The following is a 21,760-nucleotide window of genomic DNA, read 5'->3' as shown; positions in this document are numbered from 1 at the left end:
TGATGTGCTGTGACCTCTGCAATCAGTTTTGTAAATACACGTGGAGCTGTTGCTATACCGAAAAGGCAGAGCCCTGTACTGAAGGTGACGTAGCTGGGACGCCATCTGAACTGCCACCCTGAGAAACTTGTGATCTTGTTGTCTGATTGGGACGTGATAGTAAGCGTCCTTTAGGTCTAGGACAGACATGTAACACTGAGGATATAGGAGTTTCACTGCTGATTTTATTGTTTCCATTTTGAATGATGGAATTATTAGATATTTCTTGAGGCCTTTTAAATTTATTATTGTCCTCCAAGAATTGTCCGTTTTTTTTTAATGAGAAAAAGGGGAGAATAAAAACCTTCCATCCTTTCCTCTATCGGAACTTCTTCCAAGACATGTTTGTCTAGGAGTGATATTACTTCCCTTCCAGACTGTCTTGTTTCTGTTTGGAGGACTGTACTAGAGTCTGCCTGTATTTTCTTGGAGGCCAGTGGTGGAATTTTAGTTTTAGGCCCGATCCTATAATTTGTCTGATCCATACGCTGGATGAGATCCTCTCCCAGACTGGAAGGAAGTGAGAGCCTCGATCCCACCTGAGAAGGACCGTCACTGGGAGGGTTTCTTGGTGTCCCTTGGGGACTTGCCAAAATAGAAGCCTTTTCCTCCCCTGGATCGCTTGTCAAAGTTGCTCCTGTCTCGGTCTCTATACTGCTGTCTTCGGAATTTTTGGCCTCTCTGAAAGGAGCGCCAAAAAGGCTGAAATCGCTGTTTCGGAAAAATTGTTCTTTTTGTCACCGGCTTTTTCCAACACCTCATCTAATGCCAGTCTAAACAGGAAGTTCTCTTCACATGGCAGAGAGCAAAGTTTCATCTTTGCCTGTGTATCTCCTGGCCAGCATTTATCGCACGGCGTCCTGTGTTGGCTAAACCTGCTGACTTTGCTGCCAGTCTAGCCGAGTCTTCTGATGCCTCACCTAGAAATACTGCCGCTGCTCTTATGGCCGGTATTGCCTCTAGGACAGTCTCTCTGGGAACTTTTTGTTCTACCTGAACCTCCAGGTTATCTATCCATATTTTAAGGGATCTGGCTACACAAGTGGCCGACATAGCTGGCCTTAGTGCCCCTGCCGAGGCTTCCCATGCTGTTTGTAGGCAACTGTCAGTTTTTCTGTCTAGAGGTTCTTTTAGAGAACCTAAATCCTCGAAAGGCAGGGAGGATTTTCTGGCAACTTTTGAAATCGCCACATCAATTTTTGGAGCTCTATCCCAAGATGAGGATGCCTAATCCTCAAAAGGATATCTTCTCTTTAGGGAGTTGATTATCTAGGACTTCAATCAATCACCTGGTTGATCCTGCATCTGTCGGCCGCTAGCGCGACGCCTGCGCTATACAATGATGCCTAAGCGCACATGCGGCAACCATTTCTGATGCGCGCTACTTAATCCACCATTCACCTGGTTGATCCTGCCTTTGCCCGAACACCGCCATCGGGTCCTGCGCGCGCACCCCCGGCCCTTACTTCAGGTGTGTGCTCCTTCAGCGCCCATGTGCGCTTTACTTCCAGGCGCGCACCCGGCCTTTACTTCCGATGCACGACGAAGTTTCCGGTCCTCCTGCCACACTGCCCTGCAACAAACGTTCCGAGTGCTGCCGCCGGGTGTTGTGAGCATTCACCTAGCGCCCCACTTCCGGTTTACATGACACCGACTGTGGAAGGAAGCCTACAGTCAGGCCAGGTCTCAGCAGATATTTGGCACTCACCCCCAGCGTTCCGGTGCTCCACAGCGCTGCCTTCTTAGTGACATCTGCTACTGACACTTCATACTTCTCCCTTGTGCACAGGTACCGACCAGGGAGGGAAGGAGGGGAGGAGGGGGAGACCTGCTTTTAATGCTCAACAGGGAGGGCCCCAAACCTACGAGGAGACTTACCCAGCCCGGGCACCAATGTGCCTTACGGGCTGCATGGCCACCTTTGGTCAACAGGGGGGACACCATAAGAGTGACCCCTGTGGATAGTAGGATTTTATGTCAACAGGGGGAAAAACGCTACCTGCGGCCCCCGAGGATAATCTTTACCCGGGCATTGCCTCAAGGGTTGTGGTCATGCTTCGCTCAGGGGGGGGCATTGAATACATGACCCCCGAGGCAACTACCGGTACCTAGTGACGGGTGCAGCAAACCAATGTCTGCCCAAATCCTCCCGATGCAGGCCGAGGCATCATTTTCTGTCTTCAGTAGTCTTCCATCTTGAGGGTTCTACAACAAGGACAGGAAACCAACTGATGTGGAGAGGAGCCGCCCCTTTTACCTTGAAGGTTTCCTGTCCTTGAAGGGTGGATCCCCTCTCTCGTGGTGCTGTCATGTATGATGGAAAAATAGAAGAGTTTACCTCTCCACTCAGCAGATAATAGAAATATAGAAGAGTTTACCTCTCCACTCAGCAGATACATGATACAATAATGATACAATACAATATTGTTCTGCTCCAGGAAGACATCCAGGCCTCTCTTGAACCCCTCGACTGAGTTCGCCATCACCACCTCCTCAGGCAAGCAATTCCAGATTCTCACTGCCCTAACAGTAAAGAATCCTCTTCTATGTTGGTGGAAAAACCTTCTCTCCTCCAGACGCAAAGAATGCCCTCTTGTGCCCGTCACCTTCCTTGGTATAAACAGATCCTCAGCGAGATATTTGTATTGTCCCCTTATATACTTATACATGGTTATTAGATCGCCCCTCAGTCGTCTTTTTTCTAGACTAAATAATCCTAATTTCGCTAATCTATCTGGGTATTGTAGTTCTCCCATCCCCTTTATTAATTTTGTTGCCCTCCTTTGTACTCTCTCTAGTTCCATTATATCCTTCCTGAGCACCGGTGCCCAAAACTGGACACAGTACTCCATGTGCGGTCTAACTAGGGATTTGTACAGAGGCAGTATAATGCTCTCATCATGTGTATCCAGACCTCTTTTAATGCACCCCATGATCCTGTTTGCCTTGGCAGCTGCTGCCTGGCACTGGCTGCTCCAGGTAAGTTTATCATTAACTAGGATCCCCAAGTCCTTCTCCCTGTCAGATTTACCCAGTGGTTTCCCGTTCAGTGTGTAATGGTGATATTGATTCCCTCTTCCCATGTGTATAACCTTACATTTATCATTGTTAAACCTCATCTGCCACCTTTCAGCCCAAGTTTCCAACTTATCCAGATCCATCTGTAGCAGAATACTATCTTCTCTTGTATTAACTGCTTTACATAGTTTTGTATCATCTGCAAATATCGATATTTTACTGTGTAAACCTTCTACCAGATCATTAATGAATATGTTGAAGAGAACAGGTCCCAATACTGACCCCTGCGGTACCCCACTGGTCACAGCGACCCAGTTAGAGACTATACCATTTATAACCACCCTCTGCTTTCTATCACTAAGCCAGTTACTAACCCATTTACACACATTTTCCCCCAGACCAAGCATTCTCATTTTGTGTACCAACCTCTTGTGCGGCACGGTATCAAACGCTTTGGAAAAATCGAGATATACAACGTCCAATGACTCACCGTGGTCCAGCCTATAGCTTACCTCTTCATAAAAACTGATTAGATTGGTTTGACAGGAGCGATTTCTCATAAACCCATGCTGATATGGAGTTAAACAGTTATTCTCATTGAGATAATCCAGAATAACATCCCTCAGAAACCCTTCAAATATTTTACCAACAATAGAGGTTAGACTTACTGGCCTATAATTTCCAGGTTCACTTTTAGAGCCCTTTTTGAATATTGGCACCACATTTGCTATGCGCCAGTCCTGCGGAACAGACCCTGTCGCTATAGAGTCACTAAAAATAAGAAATAATGGTTTATCTATTACATTACTTAGTTCTCTTAGTACTCGTGGGTGTATGCCACCCATAGATAATAGATATCCATCCATAATAATAGAAATATAGAAGAGTTTACCTCTCCACTCAGCAGATAATAATAGAAATATAGAAGAGTTTACCTCTCCACTCAGCAGATAATAGAAATATAGAAGAGTTTACCTCTCCACTCAGCAGATAATAATAGAAATATAGAAGAGTTTACCTCTCCACTCAGCAGATAATAATAGAAATATAGAAGAGTTTACCTCTCCACTCAGCAGATAATAGAAATATAGAAGAGTTTACCTCTCCACTCAGCAGATAATAATAGAAATATAGAAGAGTTTACATCTCCACTCAGCAGATAATGATAGAAATATAGAAGAGTTTACCTCTCCACTCAGCAGATAATAGAAATATAGAAGAGTTTACCTCTCCACTCAGCAGATAATAATAGAAATATAGAAGAGTTTACCTCTCCACTCAGCAGATAATGATAGAAATATAGAAGAGTTTACCTCTCCACTCAGCAGATAATAATAGAAATATAGAAGAGTTTACCTCTCCACTCAGCAGATAATAGAAATATAGAAGAGTTTACCTCTCCACTCAGCAGATAATAGAAATATAGAAGAGTTTACCTCTCCGCTCAGCAGATAATAATAGAAATATAGAAGAGTTTACCTCTCCACTCAGCAGATAATAATAGAAATATAGAAGAGTTTACCTCTCCACTCAGCAGATAATAATAGAAATATAGAAGAGTTTACCTCTCCACTCAGCAGATAATAATAGAAATATAGAAGAGTTTACCTCTCCACTCAGCAGATAATAATAATATAATAATAATAATAATTTTTATTTATATAGCGCCAACATATTCCGCAGCGCTTTACAAATTATAGAGGGGACTTGTACAGACAATAAACATTACAGCATAACAGAAATATAGTTCAATACAGATACCAGGAGGAGTGAGGGCCCTGCTGCTCGCAAGCTACAAACTATGATGAAAAGGTGAGACACGAGAGGTGGATGGTAACAATTGCTATAGTTATTCGGACCGGCCATAGTGTAAGGCTCAGGTGTTCATGTAAAGCTGCATGAACCAGTTACCTGCCTAAGTATGTAGCAGTACAGACACAGAGGGCTATTAACTGCATAAAGTGAATGAGAACATAATGCGAGGAACCTGTTTTTTTTTTTTTGTTTTTTTTTAAATAGGCCACACAGGGATCGTTGGGTTAATGCATTGAGGCGGTAGGCCAGTCTGAACAAATGAGTTTTTAGGGCACGCTTAAAACTGTGGGGATTGGGGATTAATCGCATTAACCTAGGTAGTGCATTCCAAAGAATCGGCGCAGCACGTGTAAAGTCTTGGAGACGGGAGTGGGAGGTTCTGATTATTGAGGATGCTAACCTGAGGTCATTAGCGGAGCGGAGGGCACGGGTAGGGTGGTAGACTGATACCAGGGAGGAGATGTAGGGTGGTGCTGAGCCATGGAGTGCTTTGTGGATGAGGGTAGCAGTTTTGTACTGGATTCTGGAGTGGATGGGTAACCAGTGTAATGACTGGACCAAGGTAGAGGCATCGGTGTAACGGTTGGTGAGGAATATGATCCTGGCAGCAGCATTCAGGACAGATTGGAGCGGGGAAAGTTTGGTAAGAGGGAGGCCGATTTGTAGAGAGTTACAATAGTCCAGACGAGAATGAATAAGTGAAACAGTAAGAGTTTTTGCAGAGTCGAAAGTAAGAAAAGGGCGAATTCTAGAAAGGTTTTTGAGATGCAGGTAAGAATAGCGAGCCAGTGATCGGATGTGGGGGGTGAATGAAAGGTCAGAATCAAGGATGACCCCAAGGCAGCGGGCATGTTGCTTTGGAGTAATGGTGGAACCGCACACGGAGATGGCAATGTCAAGCAAAGGTAGGTTAGTAGAGGGAGAGAACACAAGGAGTTCAGTTTTTGACAGGTTTAGTTTCAGATAGAGGGAGGACATGATGTTAGAGACAGCGGTAAGACAATCACTGGTGTTTTCTAATAAGGCAGGCGTGAGATCAGGAGAAGAAGTGTATAATTGGGTGTCATCAGCATAGAGATGGTACTGGAAACCAAATCTACTGATTGTTTGTCCAATAGGGGCAGTATACAAAGAAGAGGAGGGGGCCTAGGACTGATCCTTGAGGAACCCCAACAGTAAGGGGAAGGTGAGAGGAGGCGGAACCAGCAAAACATACGGTGAAGGATCGGTCAGAGAGATAGGAGGAGAACCAGGAGAGAACGGTGTCCTTGAGGCCGATGGAGCGGAGCATAGTGAGGAGGAGCTGATGATCCACAGTGTCGAATGCTGCAGAGAGATCCAAGAGAATTAGCATGGAGTAGTGACCATTAGATTTAGCTGTTAGTAGGTCATTAGAGACTTTAGTGAGGGCAGTTTCAGTAGAGTGTAAAGAGCGGAAGCCAGATTGAAGAGGGTCGAGAAGAGAGTTATCTGAGAGATAGCGGGTAAGACGGGAGTGGACCAGGCGTTCGAGGAGTTTAGAGATGAAGGGAAGATTAGAGACAGGTCTATAATTAGCGGCGCAGTTTTGATCGAGGGATGGTTTTTTAAGTAATGGATGTATGATGGCATGCTTAAATGAGGAGGGAAAAATACCGGAAGTGAGGGAAAGGTTGAATATTTTTGTTAGGTGAGAGGTGACAGCCGGGGAAAGGGACTGGAGGAGATGTGACGGAATGGGGTCACTGGTGCAAGTGGTCGGGCGAGAAGATGCAAGGAGCCTGCTTACTTCTTCTTCTGTAACTGCTTCAAAGTCAGAGAGTGAACTAGATGCAGTGGGGGAGGGAGGACAGTGCATGGTATGAAGAGATTGGGAGATGATTTCCTGTCGAATGTGGTAAATTTTTTCTTTGAAGTAATTGGCCAGATCGTCAGCACGGAGATCCGTGGTTGGGGCCTGCTCTCTTGGGTTGAGTAGGGACTGGAACGTGTCAAAGAGACGTTTAGGGTTATTGGACAGGGAGGTGATGAGGGTGTTGAAGTAGGTTTGTTTGGAGAGGTGAAGGGCAGAATTGTATGTCTTTAGCATGAACTTATAATGGATGAAATCTTCGGGTAGATTAGATTTTCTCCACAGACGTTCTGCGCACCTGGAGCACCGCTGCAGGAAACGTGTTTGCAGCGTGTGCCACGGTTGTTGCCGTCTGTGCCGAGTTGTTTTAAGTATAGGAGGAGCAGCTTCATCCAGAGCACTTTGCAGGGTTTCATTGTAATGCTTCAGAGCAGAACCAGGACATGAGATGGAGAAGATAATAGAAATACAGAAGAGTTTACCTCTCCACTCAGCAGATAATAATAGAAATATAGAAGAGTTTACCTCTCCACTCAGCAGGGAGATGATCTGTAAGGCGAAGTCCATTATTCTTGCTGTAATCTCTTTCTTGTCTCCATCCATCTTTGTTGGGTCCTTCAGGAGTAAACACTGTATGATCTGGGGGCTGGAGGTCACAGAGCGGCACCATCATTAGTAAAGAAGACTTAGAGAGATTCACGTTTTTAAGAACATTTATGGTGATTACTTAGAAATGTGGAAGAAAAGAGTGAAACATAACATAACACCATTTACCTTTAGCATCATTCTAATCGTTACGACTCCTCATAATACATAACAGAAGACAAATCAGCAGTGGAAAAACAAGTGGTGACGAGTAGGGTTGAGCGAAACAGATCGGCACTTTTCAAAAGTCGCCGACTTTTAGCAAAGTCGGGTTTCATGAAACCCGACCCGATCCCACTCTGGGATCGGGTCGGCGATCTCTACTTAAAAGTTGGGTTTCGTTTACATATATATATGTAATATATATATATATATATATATATATATATATATAAAATGTCATTCAGACACATTATATATATATATATATATATATATATATATAATGTCATTCAGACACATATATATATTAACTTCAGCGCGATATAGCAGAAAGCCGGTAATTCAATTACCGGCTTTTCATTTCTCCTGCCAAAACCCGACATGATATGAGACATGGTTACATACAGTAAACAATGTCATATCCCCCTTTTTTTTGCATATTCCACACTACTGTTAGTAGTGTGTATATGCAAAATTTCGGCGCTCTAGCTCTTAAATTTAAGGGTTAAATCGCGGAAAAAATTGGCGTGGGCTCCCGCGTAATTTTCTCAGCCAGAGTAGTAAAGCCAGTGACTGAGGGCAGATATTAATAGCCTGGAGAGGGTCCATGGTTATTGGCCCCCCTGGCTAAAAACACCTGCCCCCAGCCACCCCAGAAAAGGCACATCTGGAAGATACGCCTATTCTGGCACTTGGCCACTCTCTTCCCATTCCCGTGTAGCGGTGGGATATGGGGTAATGAAGGGTTAATGCCACCTTGCTATTGTAAGGTGACATTAAGCCAGATTAATAATGGAGAGGCGTCAATTATGACACCTATCCATTATTAATCCAATTGTATGAAAGAGTTAAAAATAAACACACACATTATTAAAAATTATTTTAATGAAATAAACACACCGTTTGTTGTAATAATTTATTGTACGCTCAATCCACTGGCTGAAGACCCTCGTTCTGTAACAAATAAAAAATAATAAACCAACAATATACATACCTTCCGAGGATCTGTAACGTCCCACGTTGTAAATCCATCTGAAGGGGTTAAAATATTTTACAGCCAGGAGCTCTGCTAATGCAGCGCTGCTCGTGGCTGTAAACCCTAGCGAATGAAGGTAATGTAGGTCAATGACCTGTAATTACCTTCATTCGTGGTGATGCGCCCCCTGCTGGATGTCCCTGGAGCGTGGGAAAAGTTCCCAGGCTCGAGGTCATATGAGGACATCCAGCAGGGGGCGCATCACCGCGAATGAAGGTAACTATAGGTCATTGACCTAGTTTCCATTCATTCGCTGGGGTTTACAGCCACAAGCACAGCTGCATTAGCAGACCTTGTGGCTGTAAAATATTTTAACCCCTTCAGATCGATTTACAACGTGGGACGTTACAGATCTACGGAAGGTATGGATATTGTTGGTTTATTATTTTTTATTTGTTACAGAGCGAGGGTCTTCAGCGAGTGGATTGAGCGTACAATAAAATATTAAAACAACCTGTGTTTTTATTTCATTAAAATACTTTTTAATAATGTGTGTGTTTTTTTAACCATTTAATGCAAATGGATTAATAATGGATAGGTGTCAGAATTGACGCCTCTCCATTATTAATCTGGCTTAATGTCACCTTACAATAGCAAGGTGACATTAACCCTTCATTACCCCATATCCCACCGCTACACGGGAATGGGAAGAGAGTGGCCAAGTGCCAGAATAGGCACATCTTCCAGATGTGCCTTTTCTGGGGTGGCTGGGGGCAGATGTTTTTAGCCAGGGGGGGCCAAAAACTGTGGACCCTCTCTAGGCTATTAATATCTGCCCTCAGTCACTGGCTTTACTACTCTGGCGGAGAAAATTGCGCGGGAGCCCACGCCAATTTTTTCAGCGATTTAACCCTCGATTTCTACTGTGTTTTTATGATACCTGAAGAAGGATATATACTGTATCCGAAACGCATTGTATCTCTTCTATTTTAAGTTATGAAATAAAAAAAATATGAAATATCATCTTTGAATGTGAGTCCTGGGAAGCGCTGCCATTCATGGGCTGGATGTGCTTTTCTTGAACTAGAATCATAGCATGGTAGAGTTGGAAGATCTGGTCCAACCCCTGGCTCAAAGCAGGATTCATGAAATCATCCCAGACAGATGTCTGTCCAGCCTCTGTGTGAAGACTTCCATTGAAGGAGAACTCACCACATCTCGTGGCAGCCTGTTCCTCTCATTGATCACCCTGTCAAAAAGTTTTTTCTAATATCTAATCTGTGTCTCCTCCCATTCAGTTTCATCCCATTGCTTCTAGTCTTTCCTTGTGCAAATGAGAATAAAGATGATCCTTCTACACTGTGACAGCCCTTGAGATATGTGTAGACAGCTATTAAGTCTCCTCTCAGTCTTCTTTTTTGCAGCTAAACATTCCCAGATCCTGTAACCGTTCCTTATAGGACATGGTTGCAGACCGGTCACCATTCTGGTCGCTCTTCTCTGAACTTGCTCCAGTTTGTTGATGTCTTTTTTAAAATGTGGAGCCCAAAACTGGACACAGTATTCCAGATGAGGTCTGATCATAGAGGAGTAGAGGGCAATAATGACTTCATGTGATCTAGACTGTATGCTTCTGTTAATCCATCCCAGAATTGTATTTGCCCTTTTTGCTCCAGCATCACACTGTTGACTCATGTTCAGTCTGTGATCTATTAGTATACCCAAGTCTTTTTCACATGTGCTGTTGCTTAGCCCTATTCCTCCCGTTCTGTATATGCTTTTTTCATTTTAATTGATAGGGATATTGCGATTTTGAAAAATAATTGTAATCAAAATTTCAAATGCTCTAATATGACAAAAGGGGAAATCCAAGCTATAAATGATTTGTCACACAGTGAGGAAGTCATTATGAAAAGTGCCGACAAGGGCGGTGCTGTGGTAATCATGGATCATCAAAATTATGTTAAAGAGATTGAGGGACAATTGGGAGACCTGGAGGTATACGAGAGACTAACACATGATCCTAAATATGAAATTGCTAAGGTGTGAAGGAAACCCAGTTCCTCCCACGTCACCAATCTGTGACGTAACTACACAGGCACAGCTCTCCGGCGCCCCCTTCGTCTCTCAGGTCAATAATACCAAGGATTGTCTGTCTGCTGTCTCTAACATCATGTCCTCCCTCTATCTGAAACTTAATCTCTCCAAAACTGAACTACTTGTGTTTCTCCCTTCTACTAACCTCACTCTACCCAACATCGAAATTACCCTGGAGGGTTCAACCATAACTCCCAGCAGCATGCCCATTGTCTTGGGGTGATATTCGACACCAAACTTTCCTTTACTCCCTATATATAATCACTCACTTGCTCCTGTCACCTGCATCTTAAGAACATCTCCAGAATCCGACCTTTTCTCACCTTTGAAACTGCTAAGACTGTTACTGTCGCTCTTATTCATTCCCGTCTGGACTACTGCAACTCTCTTCTGATCGGTCTCCCTCTTACCAAACTTTCTCCTCTCCAATCCATCTTAAATGCGGCAGCCAGGGTCATATTTCTGTCCAGCCGTTCACCGATGCCTCCATCTTGTGCCAGTCATTACACTGGCCACCCATTCGCTACAGGGTCCAGTATAAACTCATCTCTCTCACCCACAAAGCTCTCCGCAGTTCTCCACCGCCTTACATCTCCTCTCTCATCTCCATCTATCGCCCTACACGTGCCCTCCGTTCTACAAATGACCTAAGACTAACATCCCCCGTAATCCGAACCTCGCACCTCCGTCTCCAAGACTTCTCCCGTGCTGCGCCAGCTCTCTGGAATGCACTTCCCCAGACGATCAGACTGATACCTAGCCCCGACCTATTCAAGCGCGCTTTGAAAACCCATCTCTTCATTAAGCCTACCACATCAACTACTCAGTAAACTAACTTTGCCCTGTTCCCTCCTTCCAAATATTATCTGCATGTGAATCTGCCCCCTACTATTCATCTGTCTCCACACCCTCCATGCACACGATAACTGCACTTGATACTTGACTATTGCACTTAAACACACGGGCTGATGACCGGATCATGCAGCTTCATATGAAAATCCCTATTTATTATAATTGCCAGACCTGAAATAACGAGCACTTTTCACCTATTGTGTCCCCCCATTTCCTTGTAGATTGTAAGCTTGCGAGCAGGGACCTCAGCCCTAATGTCACTGGTTACATTGTCTTATCTTGTACTGAATCTATTGTCTGTACATGTCCCCGCTTATTGTAAAGTGCTGCGAAATTTGTTGGCGCTATATACCGGTAAATAAAAATTATTATTATTATTATTATTATTATTATTATTAATAAGGGAACTGCACCTAGAGCAAATGACCGCCGGGGAGACTGCCCTGAAACCCACGCTGGGTATTCTAAAGGCCCCTTCACATTAAGCGACGCTGCAGCGATACCGACAACGATCCGGATCGCTGCAGCGTCGCTGTTTGGTCGCTGGAGAGCTGTCACACAGACCGCCCTCCAGCGACCAACGATGCCGGTAACCAGGGTAAACATCGGGTTACTAAGCGCAGGGCCGCGCTTAGTAACCCGATGTTTACCCTGGTTACCATTGTTAAAGTAAAAAAACAAACGCTACATACTTACCTACCGCTGTCTGTCCTCGGCGCTCTGCTTCTCTGCTCTGGCTGTGAGCATAGCGGCCGGAAAGCAGAGCGGTGACGTCACCGCTCTGCTTTCCGGCTGACCGACAGCCAGAGCAGAGAAGCAGAGCGCCGAGGACAGACAGCGGTAGGTAAGTATGTAGTGGTTTTTTTTTTACTTTCACGCTGGTAACCAGGGTAAACATCGGGTTACTAAGCGCGGCCCTGCGCTTAGTAACCCGATGTTTACCCTGGTTACCAGTGAAGACATCGCTGGATCGGTGTCACACATGCCGATTCAGCGATGTCCACGGGAGATCCAGCGACTAAATAAAGTTCTGGACTTTGTTTAGCGACCAACGATCTCCCAGCAGGGGCCTGATCGTTGGTCGCTGTCACACATAACGATTTCATTAACGATATCGTTATGTGTGAAGGTACCTTAAGATTCGCAATCAGAGTAAAAGGATCAGCCCAAAATTAATTTATGATTTAATTGCCTTAAGGGCGCACTAGGTAATTACAAGAAATATACAGTCAAAATATATCAAGAGTTACAGTCAGAGTAAACTAGAACAAGGCTTAACCCCTTCAAGTCGCGGCCCTTTTTCATTTTTGCGTTTTCGTTTTTCACTTCCCTCCTTCCCTGAGCCATAACTTTTTTATTTTTCCGTCAATATGGTCATGTGAGGGCTTATTTTTTGCGGAACAAGTTGTACTTTTGAACGACACCATTGGTTTTACCATGTCTTTTACTAGAAAACGGAAAAAAAATTCCAAGTGCGGTGAAATTGCAAAAAAAGTGCAATCCCACACTTGTTTTTTGTTTGGCTTTTTTGCTAGGTTCACTAAATGCTAAAACTGACCTGCCATTGTGATTCTCCAGGTCATTACGAGTTCATAGACACCTAACATGTCTAGGTTATTTTTATCTAAGTGGTGAAATAAAATTCCAAACTTTGCTTAAAAAAAAAAAAAAAAAAAGTGCCATTTTCCGATACCGGTAGTGTCTCCATTTTTCGTGATCTGGGGTCGGGTGAGGGCTTATTTTTTGCGTGCCTAGCTGATGTTTTTAATTATACCATTTTTGCGCAGATACGTTTTTTTGATCGCCCGTTATTGCATTTTAATGCAATGTCGCGGCGACCAAAAAAACGTAATTCTGGCGTTTCGGATTTTTTTCTCGCTACGCCGTTTAGCGATCAGGTTAATGTTTTTTTTAATTGATAGATCGGGCGATTCTGAACACGGCGATACCAAATATGTGTATGTTTGATTTTTTTTTTATTGTTTTATTTAGGATGGGGCGAAAGGGGGGTGATTTAAACTTTTATATTTTTTATATTTTTTTCATCTTTTTAAAAACATTTTTTTTTTTACTTGTGCCATGCTTCAATAGCCTCCATGGGAGGCTAGAAGCTGGCACCACTTGATCGGCTCTGCTACATAACAGCGATCATCAGATCGCTGCTATGTAGCTGAAATGCAGGTGTGCTGAGAGCGCCGACCACAGGGGGGCGCTCACAGCAGGCCGGCATCAGTAACCATAGAGGTCTCAAGGACCTTTATGGTTACTGTCCTGACACATCGCCGACCCCCGATCATGTGACGGGGGTCGGCGATGCCGTCATTTCCGGCCGCCCGGCCGGATGCGGTAGTTAACCCCTTCATGACCCAGCCTATTTTGACCTTAAAGACCTGGCCGTTTTTTGCAATTCTGACCAGTGTCCCTTTATGAGGTAATAACTCGGGAACGCTTCAACGGATCCTAGCGATTCTGAGATTGTTTTTTCGTGACATATTGGGCTTCATGTTAGTGGTAAATTTAGGTCAATAAATTCTGTGTTTATTTGTGATAAACACGGAAATTTGGCGAAAATTTCGCAATTTTCACATTTTGAATTTTTATTCTGTTAAACCAGAGAGTTATGTGACACAAAATAGTTAATAAATAACATTTCCCACATGTTTACTTTACATCAGCACAATTTTGGAAACAAAATTTTTTTTTGCTAGGAAGTTATAAGGGTTAAAATTTGACCAGCGATTTCTCATTTTTACAACGAAATTTACAAAACCATTTTTTTAGGGACCACCTCACATTTGAAGTCAGTTTGAGGGGTCTATATGGCTGAAAATACCCAAAAGTGACACCATTCTAAAAACTGCACCCCTCAAGGTGCTCAAAACTACATTCAAGAAGTTTATTAACCCTTCAGGTGCTTCACAGCAGCAGAATCAACATGGAAGGAAAAAATGAACATTTAACTTTTTAGTCACAAAAATGATTTTTCAGCAACAATTTTTGTATTTTCCCAATGGTAAAAGGAGAAACTGAACAACGAAAGTTGTTGTCCAATTTGTCCTGAGTACGCTGATACTTGATATGTGGGGGTAAACCACTGTTTGGGCGCACGGCAGGGCTTGGAAGGGAAGGAGCGCCATTTGACTTTTTGAATGAAAAATTGGCTGCACTCTTTAGCGGACACCATGTCAAGTTTGGAGAGACCCTGTGTGCCTAAAAATTGGAGCTCCCCCACAAGTGACCCCATTTTGGAAACTAGACGCCCCAAGGAACTTATCTAGATGCATAGTGAGCCCTTTAAACCCCCAGGTGCTTCACAAATTGATCCGTAAAAATGAAAAAGTACTATTTTTTCACAAAAAAAATTCTTTTAGCCTCAATTTTTTCATTTTCACATGGACAACAGGATAAAATGGATCCTAAAATTTGTTTGGCAATTTCTCCTGAGTACACCGATACCCCATATGTGGGGGTAAACCACTGTTTGGGCACATGGTAAGGCTCGGAAGGGAAGGCGCGCCTTTTGACTTTTTGAATGGAAAATTAGCTCCAATTGTTAGCGGACACCATGTCGCATTTGGAGAGCCCCTGTGTGCCTATGCAATGGAGCTCCCCCACAAGTTACCTCATTTTGGAAACTAGACCCCCCAAGGAACTAATCTAGATGCATACTGAGCACTTTAAACCCCCAGGTGCTTCACAGAAGTTTATAATGCAGGGCCATGAAAATAAAAAATAATTTTTCTTTTCTCAAAAATGATTTTTTAGCCTGGAATTTCCTATTTTGCCAATGGTAATAGGAGAAATTGGACCACAAATGTTTATGTCCAGTTTGTCCTGAGTACGCAGATACCCCATATGTGGGGGTAAACCACTGTTTGGGCGCACGGCAGGGCTCAGAAGGGATGGCACGCCATTTGGCTTTTTAAATGGAAAATTAGCTCTAATCATTAGTGGACACCATGTCGCATTTGGAGAGCCCCCACAAATGACCCCATTTTGGAAACTAGACCCCCAAAGGAACTAATCTAGATGTGTGGTGAGCACTTTGAACCCTCAAGTGCTTCACAGAAGTTTATAACGCAGAGCCATGAAAAAAAAAAAAAAAATTCTTTTCTCAAAAATGATTTTTTAGCCCGCAATTTTTTATTTCCCCAAGGGTAACAGGAGAAATTTGACCCCAAAAGTTGTTGTCCAGTTTCTCCTGAGTACGCTGATACCCAATATGTGGGGGTAAACCACTGTTTAGGCACATGCTGGGGCTCGGAAGTGAAGTAGTGACGTTTTGAAATGCAGACTTTGATGGAATCCTCTGCGGGCGTCACGTTGCGTTTGCAGAGCCCCTGATGTGGCTAAACAGTAGAAACCCCCCACAAGTGACCCCATTTTAGAAACTAGACCCCGAAAGCAACTTATCTAGATGTGAGGTGAGCACTTTGAACCCCCAAGTGCTTCACGGAAGTTCATAACACAGAGCAGTGAAAATAATAAATACATTTTCTTTCCTCAAAAATAATTTTTTTGCAAGCAATTTTTTATTTTCCCAAGGGTTACAAGAGAAATTGGACCACAAAAGTTGTTGTCCAGTTTCTCCTGAGTACGCTGATACCCCATGTGTGGGGGTAAACCACTGTTTGGGCACACGTGGGGGCTCAGAAGGGAAGTAGTGACTTTTGAAATGCAGACTTTGATGGAATGGTCTGCGGGTGTCACGTTGCGTTTGCAGAGCCCCTGGTGTGCCTAAACAGTAGAAACCCCCCACAAGTGACACCATTTTGGAAACTAGACCCCCCAAGGAACTTATCTAGATATGTGGTGAGCACTTTGAACCCCCAAGTGCTTCACAGACGTTTACAACGCAGAGCCGTGAAAATAAAAAATAATTTTTCTTTCCTCAAAAATGATGTTTTAGCAAGCATTTTTTTATTTTCTCAAGGGTAACAGGAGAAACTGGACCCCAGTAATTGTTGCGCAGTTTGTCCTGAGTATGCTGGTACCCCATATGTGGGGGTAAACCACTGTTTGGGCACACGTCGGGGCTCGGAAGTGAGGGAGCACCATTTGACTTTTTGAATACAAGATTGGCTGGAATCAATGGTGGCGCCATGTTGCGTTTGGAGACCCCCTGATGTGCCTAAACAGTGGAAACCCCTCAATTCTAACTCCAACACTAACCCCAACACACCCCTAACCCTAATCCCAACTGTAGCCATAACCCTAATCACAACCCTAACCCCAACACACCCCTAACCACAACCCTAACCCCAACACACCCCTAACCCTAACCACAACCCTAATTCCAACCCAACCCTAAGGCTATGTGCCAACGTTGCGGATTCGTATGAGATTTTTCAGCACCATTTTTGAAAAATCCGCGGGTAAAAGGCACTGCGTTTTACCTGCGGATTTACCGCGGATTGCCAGTGTTTTTTGTGCGGATTTCACCTGCGGATTCCTATTGAGGAACAGGTGTAAAACGCTGCGGAATCCGCACAAAGAATTGACATGCTGCGGAAAATACAACGCAGCGTTCCCGCGCAGTATTTTCCGCACCATGGGCACAGCGGATTTGGCTTTCCATATGTTTACATGGTACTGCAAACCTGATGGAACACTGCTGCGAATCCGCAGCCAAATCCGCACCGTGTGCACATAGCCTAATTCTAAAGGTATGTGCACACGATGCGGAAAACGCTGCGGATCCGCAGCAGTTTCCCATGAGCTTACAGTTCAATGTAAACCCATGGGAAACAAAAATCGCTGTACACATGCTGCAGAAAAACTGCACGGAAACGCAGCGGTTTACATTCCGCAGCATGTCACTTCTTTCTGCGGATTCCGCAGCGGTTTTACAACTGCTCCAATAGAAAATCGCAGTTGTAAAACCGCAGTGAAATGCACAGAAAAACCGCGGTAAATCCACAGCGGTTTAGCACTGCGGATTTATCAAATCCTCTGCGGAAAAATCCGCATAGGACCAGAATACGTGTGCACATCCCGAACCCTAACCCTAACCCTAGGGGGTGGTGATGGCGAACTCAGTCGAGGGGTTCAAGAGAGGCCTGGATGTCTTCCTGGAGCAGAACAATATTGTATCATACAATTAGGTTCTGTAGAAGGACGTAGATCTGGGGATTTATTATGATGGAATATAGGCTGAACTGGATGGACAAATGTCTTTTTTCGGCCTTACTAACTATGTTACTATGTTACCCCTACCCCTAACCCTACCCCTAGTTCTTACCCCAACCTTAGTGAAAAAAATTTTTTTTATTTTTTTTATTTGTCCCTACCTATGGGGGGGGGGGTCATTTACTATTTTTTTTTATTTTGATCACTGAGATATAACCTATCTCAGTGATCAAAATTCACTCTGGAACGAATCTGCCGGCCGGCAGATTCGGCGGGCGCACTGCACATGCGCCCGCCATTTTGGAAGATGGCGGCGCCCAGGAAAGAAGACGGACGGACCCCGGGAGGCCAGGTAAGTATAAGGGGGGGGGAGATCAGGGCACGGGGGGGCGTCGGAGCACGGGGGGGTGGATCGGAGCATGGGGGGGGTGGATCGGAACACGGGGGGGTGGATTGGAGCACGGAGTGGGGGATCGCTGTGCAGGCGGGTGGATCGGAGCACGGGGGGGGGGGAAATCGCTGTGCGGGGGTGATCGGAGTGCGGGGGGGTTTGATTGGAGCACGGGGGGAGCGGACAGGAGGACGGGGGAGCGGAGCACAGGACGGAGGGGAGCGGACCACAGATCGGGGGGCTGGGGGGCGATCGGTGGGGTGGGGTGGGTGCACATTAGTGTTTCCAGCCATGGCCGATGATATTGCAGCATCGGCCATGGCTGGATTGTAATATTTCACCATTTTTTTAGGTGAAATATTACAAATCGCTCTGATTGGCTGTTGAAAGTGAAACTGCCAATCAGAGCGATCGTAGCCACGGGGGGGTGAAGCCACCCCCCCTGGGCTAAAGTACCACTCCCCCTGTCCCTGCAGATCGGGTGAAATGGGAGTTAACCCTTTCACCCGATCTGCAGGGACGCGATCTTTCCATGACGCATATGCTGCGTCATGGGTCGGAATGGCACCGACTTTCATGACGCAGCGTATGCGTCAAAGGTCGGGAAGGGGTTAAATGCCGCTGTCTGTGTTTGACAGCGGCATTTAACAGGTTAATAGCGGCGGGTGAATAGTGATTTCACCCGCCGCTATTGCGCGCACATGTCAGCTGTACAAAACAGCTGACATGTCGCAACTTTGATGTGAGCTCACTGCCGGAGCCCACATCAAAGGGGGATTCACGGCATGCACAGTATTAGTACGGCGCATGTCGTGAAGGGGTTAAAGGTATAAAGCTGGAGGTCAATTTACCAGGTTGAAGGTCGCTTGTGGAAGCCGGGGGGCTCAGCATTCTGCAGGTCCAAGACTTAGTTGCCGGGTAGCCCCCAGAAAGCGTGTGCTTGCTCCCCTCTGGCTGGCATACCTCTCCCTTAGTTTCTTAGTCATCTTCCTCTGTTCTGACCCACTCTCCAAGGGTCCCAGCTCTTAACCCTGCTGTGTCCCTTCCCCCTGTACATGGGCGGGCTAAGAATCTCCACCCCTCAGCTTCCCTGCAAGATCTGTATCCAATATCTAATAAATGAGATAACTTCTCTAAGGATGATCTAATCAGGACACGGGCGGTATCAGCGCACAAGGTTTGTTCTGCCGGTCGCCCAGGGACCAAACCCGGACCCATTCGGTCGCTGTGGGAGGCTGATCTCGATATCTCAGGTTCCAGAACTCCCACGGACCCAGGAGTTGCACTGTCAGATGCGCAATTTCTTTAGGGGGAGGGGGATATTTTTTTATGAGCCTGTACCTCGGACGATATGTCCATAATTCATGATTCCATGTTGGAGACGGTTCGACTGGAAGGCCACAATAGACGTGTATCCTGTGGCCACTTGACATGCGTGCTTTAATTGAGCCCCCAGGCACCTCCTCATCCCCTGCTGGTGTGGCTTCAGCATTGAGCTTTGAAGTACCTTCTGCATGCTACACTGAGCTTAATTCCATTACCATGTTAAAAGGAACTTTATTCATGAGAAAAGGTTGGGGCCAGGAGGGCTCATCTCTGCAGACCTGTGACCAGGAGACAAAATGCAGTCACGCCAATCTCTGTTAGTATGCCCGTATCCAAGATGGCGGCTGCTCCCTCATCACATAAGGAGATAAAAAGCCTTTTGGATAAGGTACCTGTGGGCACTTACCCCAACCTCGGGAGACCCTCTGATAACCGACCGGGGGTGGCACAAACAAGGGATTGCCTGCAAAACTGGGAGAGCTGCATCGTATCTACAGGCGAAGGGATATAAATAGTTTCGGACGTTTTCAGCATCACAAACTCTCTCCTTGTATCCTCTGGTGTAACAACAAGCAGTAGTGCCATCCATACAGGGCAGTGGGACAAGATCAGCATCCCCCCTGAATTAAATTAGCCACAAAGTCGCCCTCATAGAGCCACAGCTAAAACAGGGGTATTATTATTAAGCCCTGACTAGCGCTTTCCCTGCACACACGAAAAAAAAAAAAAGTCCCTGCAGTGTTTGTGAAGCCATATTGCCTCAGGCTCTGAGCAGGAGAGACTCACAGAACCTGTGAAATATAAAAGTCCTTTTATTATTGCAGAAGGACAGACTATACTATCTTTTGGATACAAAGATTTTCAAAACAATATACCTGCATCTTTTTTGTTTTGCAAGATCTGCATTCATATCTCTTTCCAATGATTCTACAGCAACACCTAATGTCCATTCCATATACCTTGCTCTAAAGCCATTCTACTCTACTACTTTGGCCACTTTTCAGACTTAGTTTAATTGTGCCACCTGCTGGCCAATTCAAAATTATACCATCAGTCGGCCTAGATTTATTCTACATTATACCCTGAGACTACCATAATGACTTAATCCATACCCCCTCACATCTTGCAGGGGACAACGCATCACATGCTTCACCTCTGACTTCATTTTTCTAAAGCTGGACATATTACAGTGATTCCTTACCGTATATAGTCGCCCTCATGCCTAAATTGCGCAAAACCAACTCAAAGTACTCTAGCAATAGGTTTCTCGCACTCACGGATCTGGACGCCAACATGTCCCCTTAACCACTCTCCCAATCAGAATCCTCCAACTCTTCTATACCAGATGGAGGAGACTCAGAGATGATTCCAGCTTCTATAACCAGAATCCCTAACACCCCAACTTCGGACCAAACAGCTCTACTCTCACAGTTCCAGTCTATTCTACACTCCGAATTACTCAAAATGTCAGACAAATTGACTAAAGACCTAACTAAAGAGATCAGAGAGCTGGGTTCCCGTACTTCCGACCTTGAAGACAAGATGGACTCTACCCTCACAAATCTTGCCACTCATGAAAAAGATATCGGGATGCTCCATGACGAGATCTACACCCTCAATAATAGTTTGGAAGATTTTGAAAATTGAGCCCGTAGGAGTAACATTAGAATCAGGGGATTGCCTGAAACAATCACCGATCTCCAGTCCACGGCGATGGCTCTGTTTCAGGAACTTCTACCTGGTATCTCAATTGAAATGCTTGGAAATGGACCGCATCCACAGAGCTTTGAGGAAACGCAAGCCAGAATGCCCACCGAGGGACATAATTCTTAAGCTGCATTTCTACAAAACAAAAGAACAACTCTTACAGGCGGCGAGAAAGTCAGCACCTTTGGTATTCCAAGGCCACCCCTACGAACTTTTCCCTGACCTGGCCCCTACTACCATCGCCAAAAGGCGAGCTATGAAACCATACCTAGACATTCTCCACTCCAAAAACATTAAATATCGCTGGGGATTCTCTTTTAAACTGATGTTCACTCATCTCGAAATGGTCCACACAGTCCTCTCCCCCGAAGGGGCGAGCCGCTGTCTCACTAAATGGATTCCCCTTCGCCCTCCTCCCCCACCATCTTCTTCACAGCCTCGGCCCAGGAATCGCCGCTCCAGTCCGCAAGATCCACCTATTCCCCCTTGATAATCTACATAAACATTAGTTCTACTTTGAGTTTAAGACATTCACTAGGCTACTTTACATGATGTCTCTATGGCCTTATATACAAACTGTCAGCCTATTCTTTTTTGCTTAGAAACTTTGACTGTGCACATGTACCCGAGTTCTAGAAATATGCCAACGTCCTCTTTGACAAAGTCGTTATATATGGTTTCTCAGTTTATTTTTTCAGATATCTTCGGAGCGCGCAGTTCCAACATTCATTCCTCCGGAGGTAGTCGAGTTCTTTGTTTTTTCTGGCGATCT

The 21,760-nt window shown here is 44.9% G+C and overlaps 1 protein-coding gene across 1 annotated transcript in view; it reads right to left on the bottom strand.

Annotated features, from left to right (window-relative positions):
- LOC138638928 (zinc finger protein 585A-like) overlaps positions 1–21,760 on the bottom strand; it is a 108,010-nt gene that overhangs the window by 65,768 nt on the left and 20,482 nt on the right. Inside the window, exon 2 of the mRNA XM_069728682.1 lies at positions 7,229–7,349. Within this exon, the coding sequence (XP_069584783.1) occupies positions 7,229–7,349 (121 nt within the window). The remainder of the gene's footprint in view (positions 1–7,228; positions 7,350–21,760) is intronic.

The sequence above is a fragment of the Ranitomeya imitator genome, chromosome 5 (assembly GCF_032444005.1).
Source record: "Ranitomeya imitator isolate aRanImi1 chromosome 5, aRanImi1.pri, whole genome shotgun sequence".
Taxonomy (NCBI): Eukaryota; Metazoa; Chordata; class Amphibia; order Anura; family Dendrobatidae; genus Ranitomeya; species Ranitomeya imitator.
This window is presented reverse-complemented; position numbering and strand designations above follow the sequence as displayed.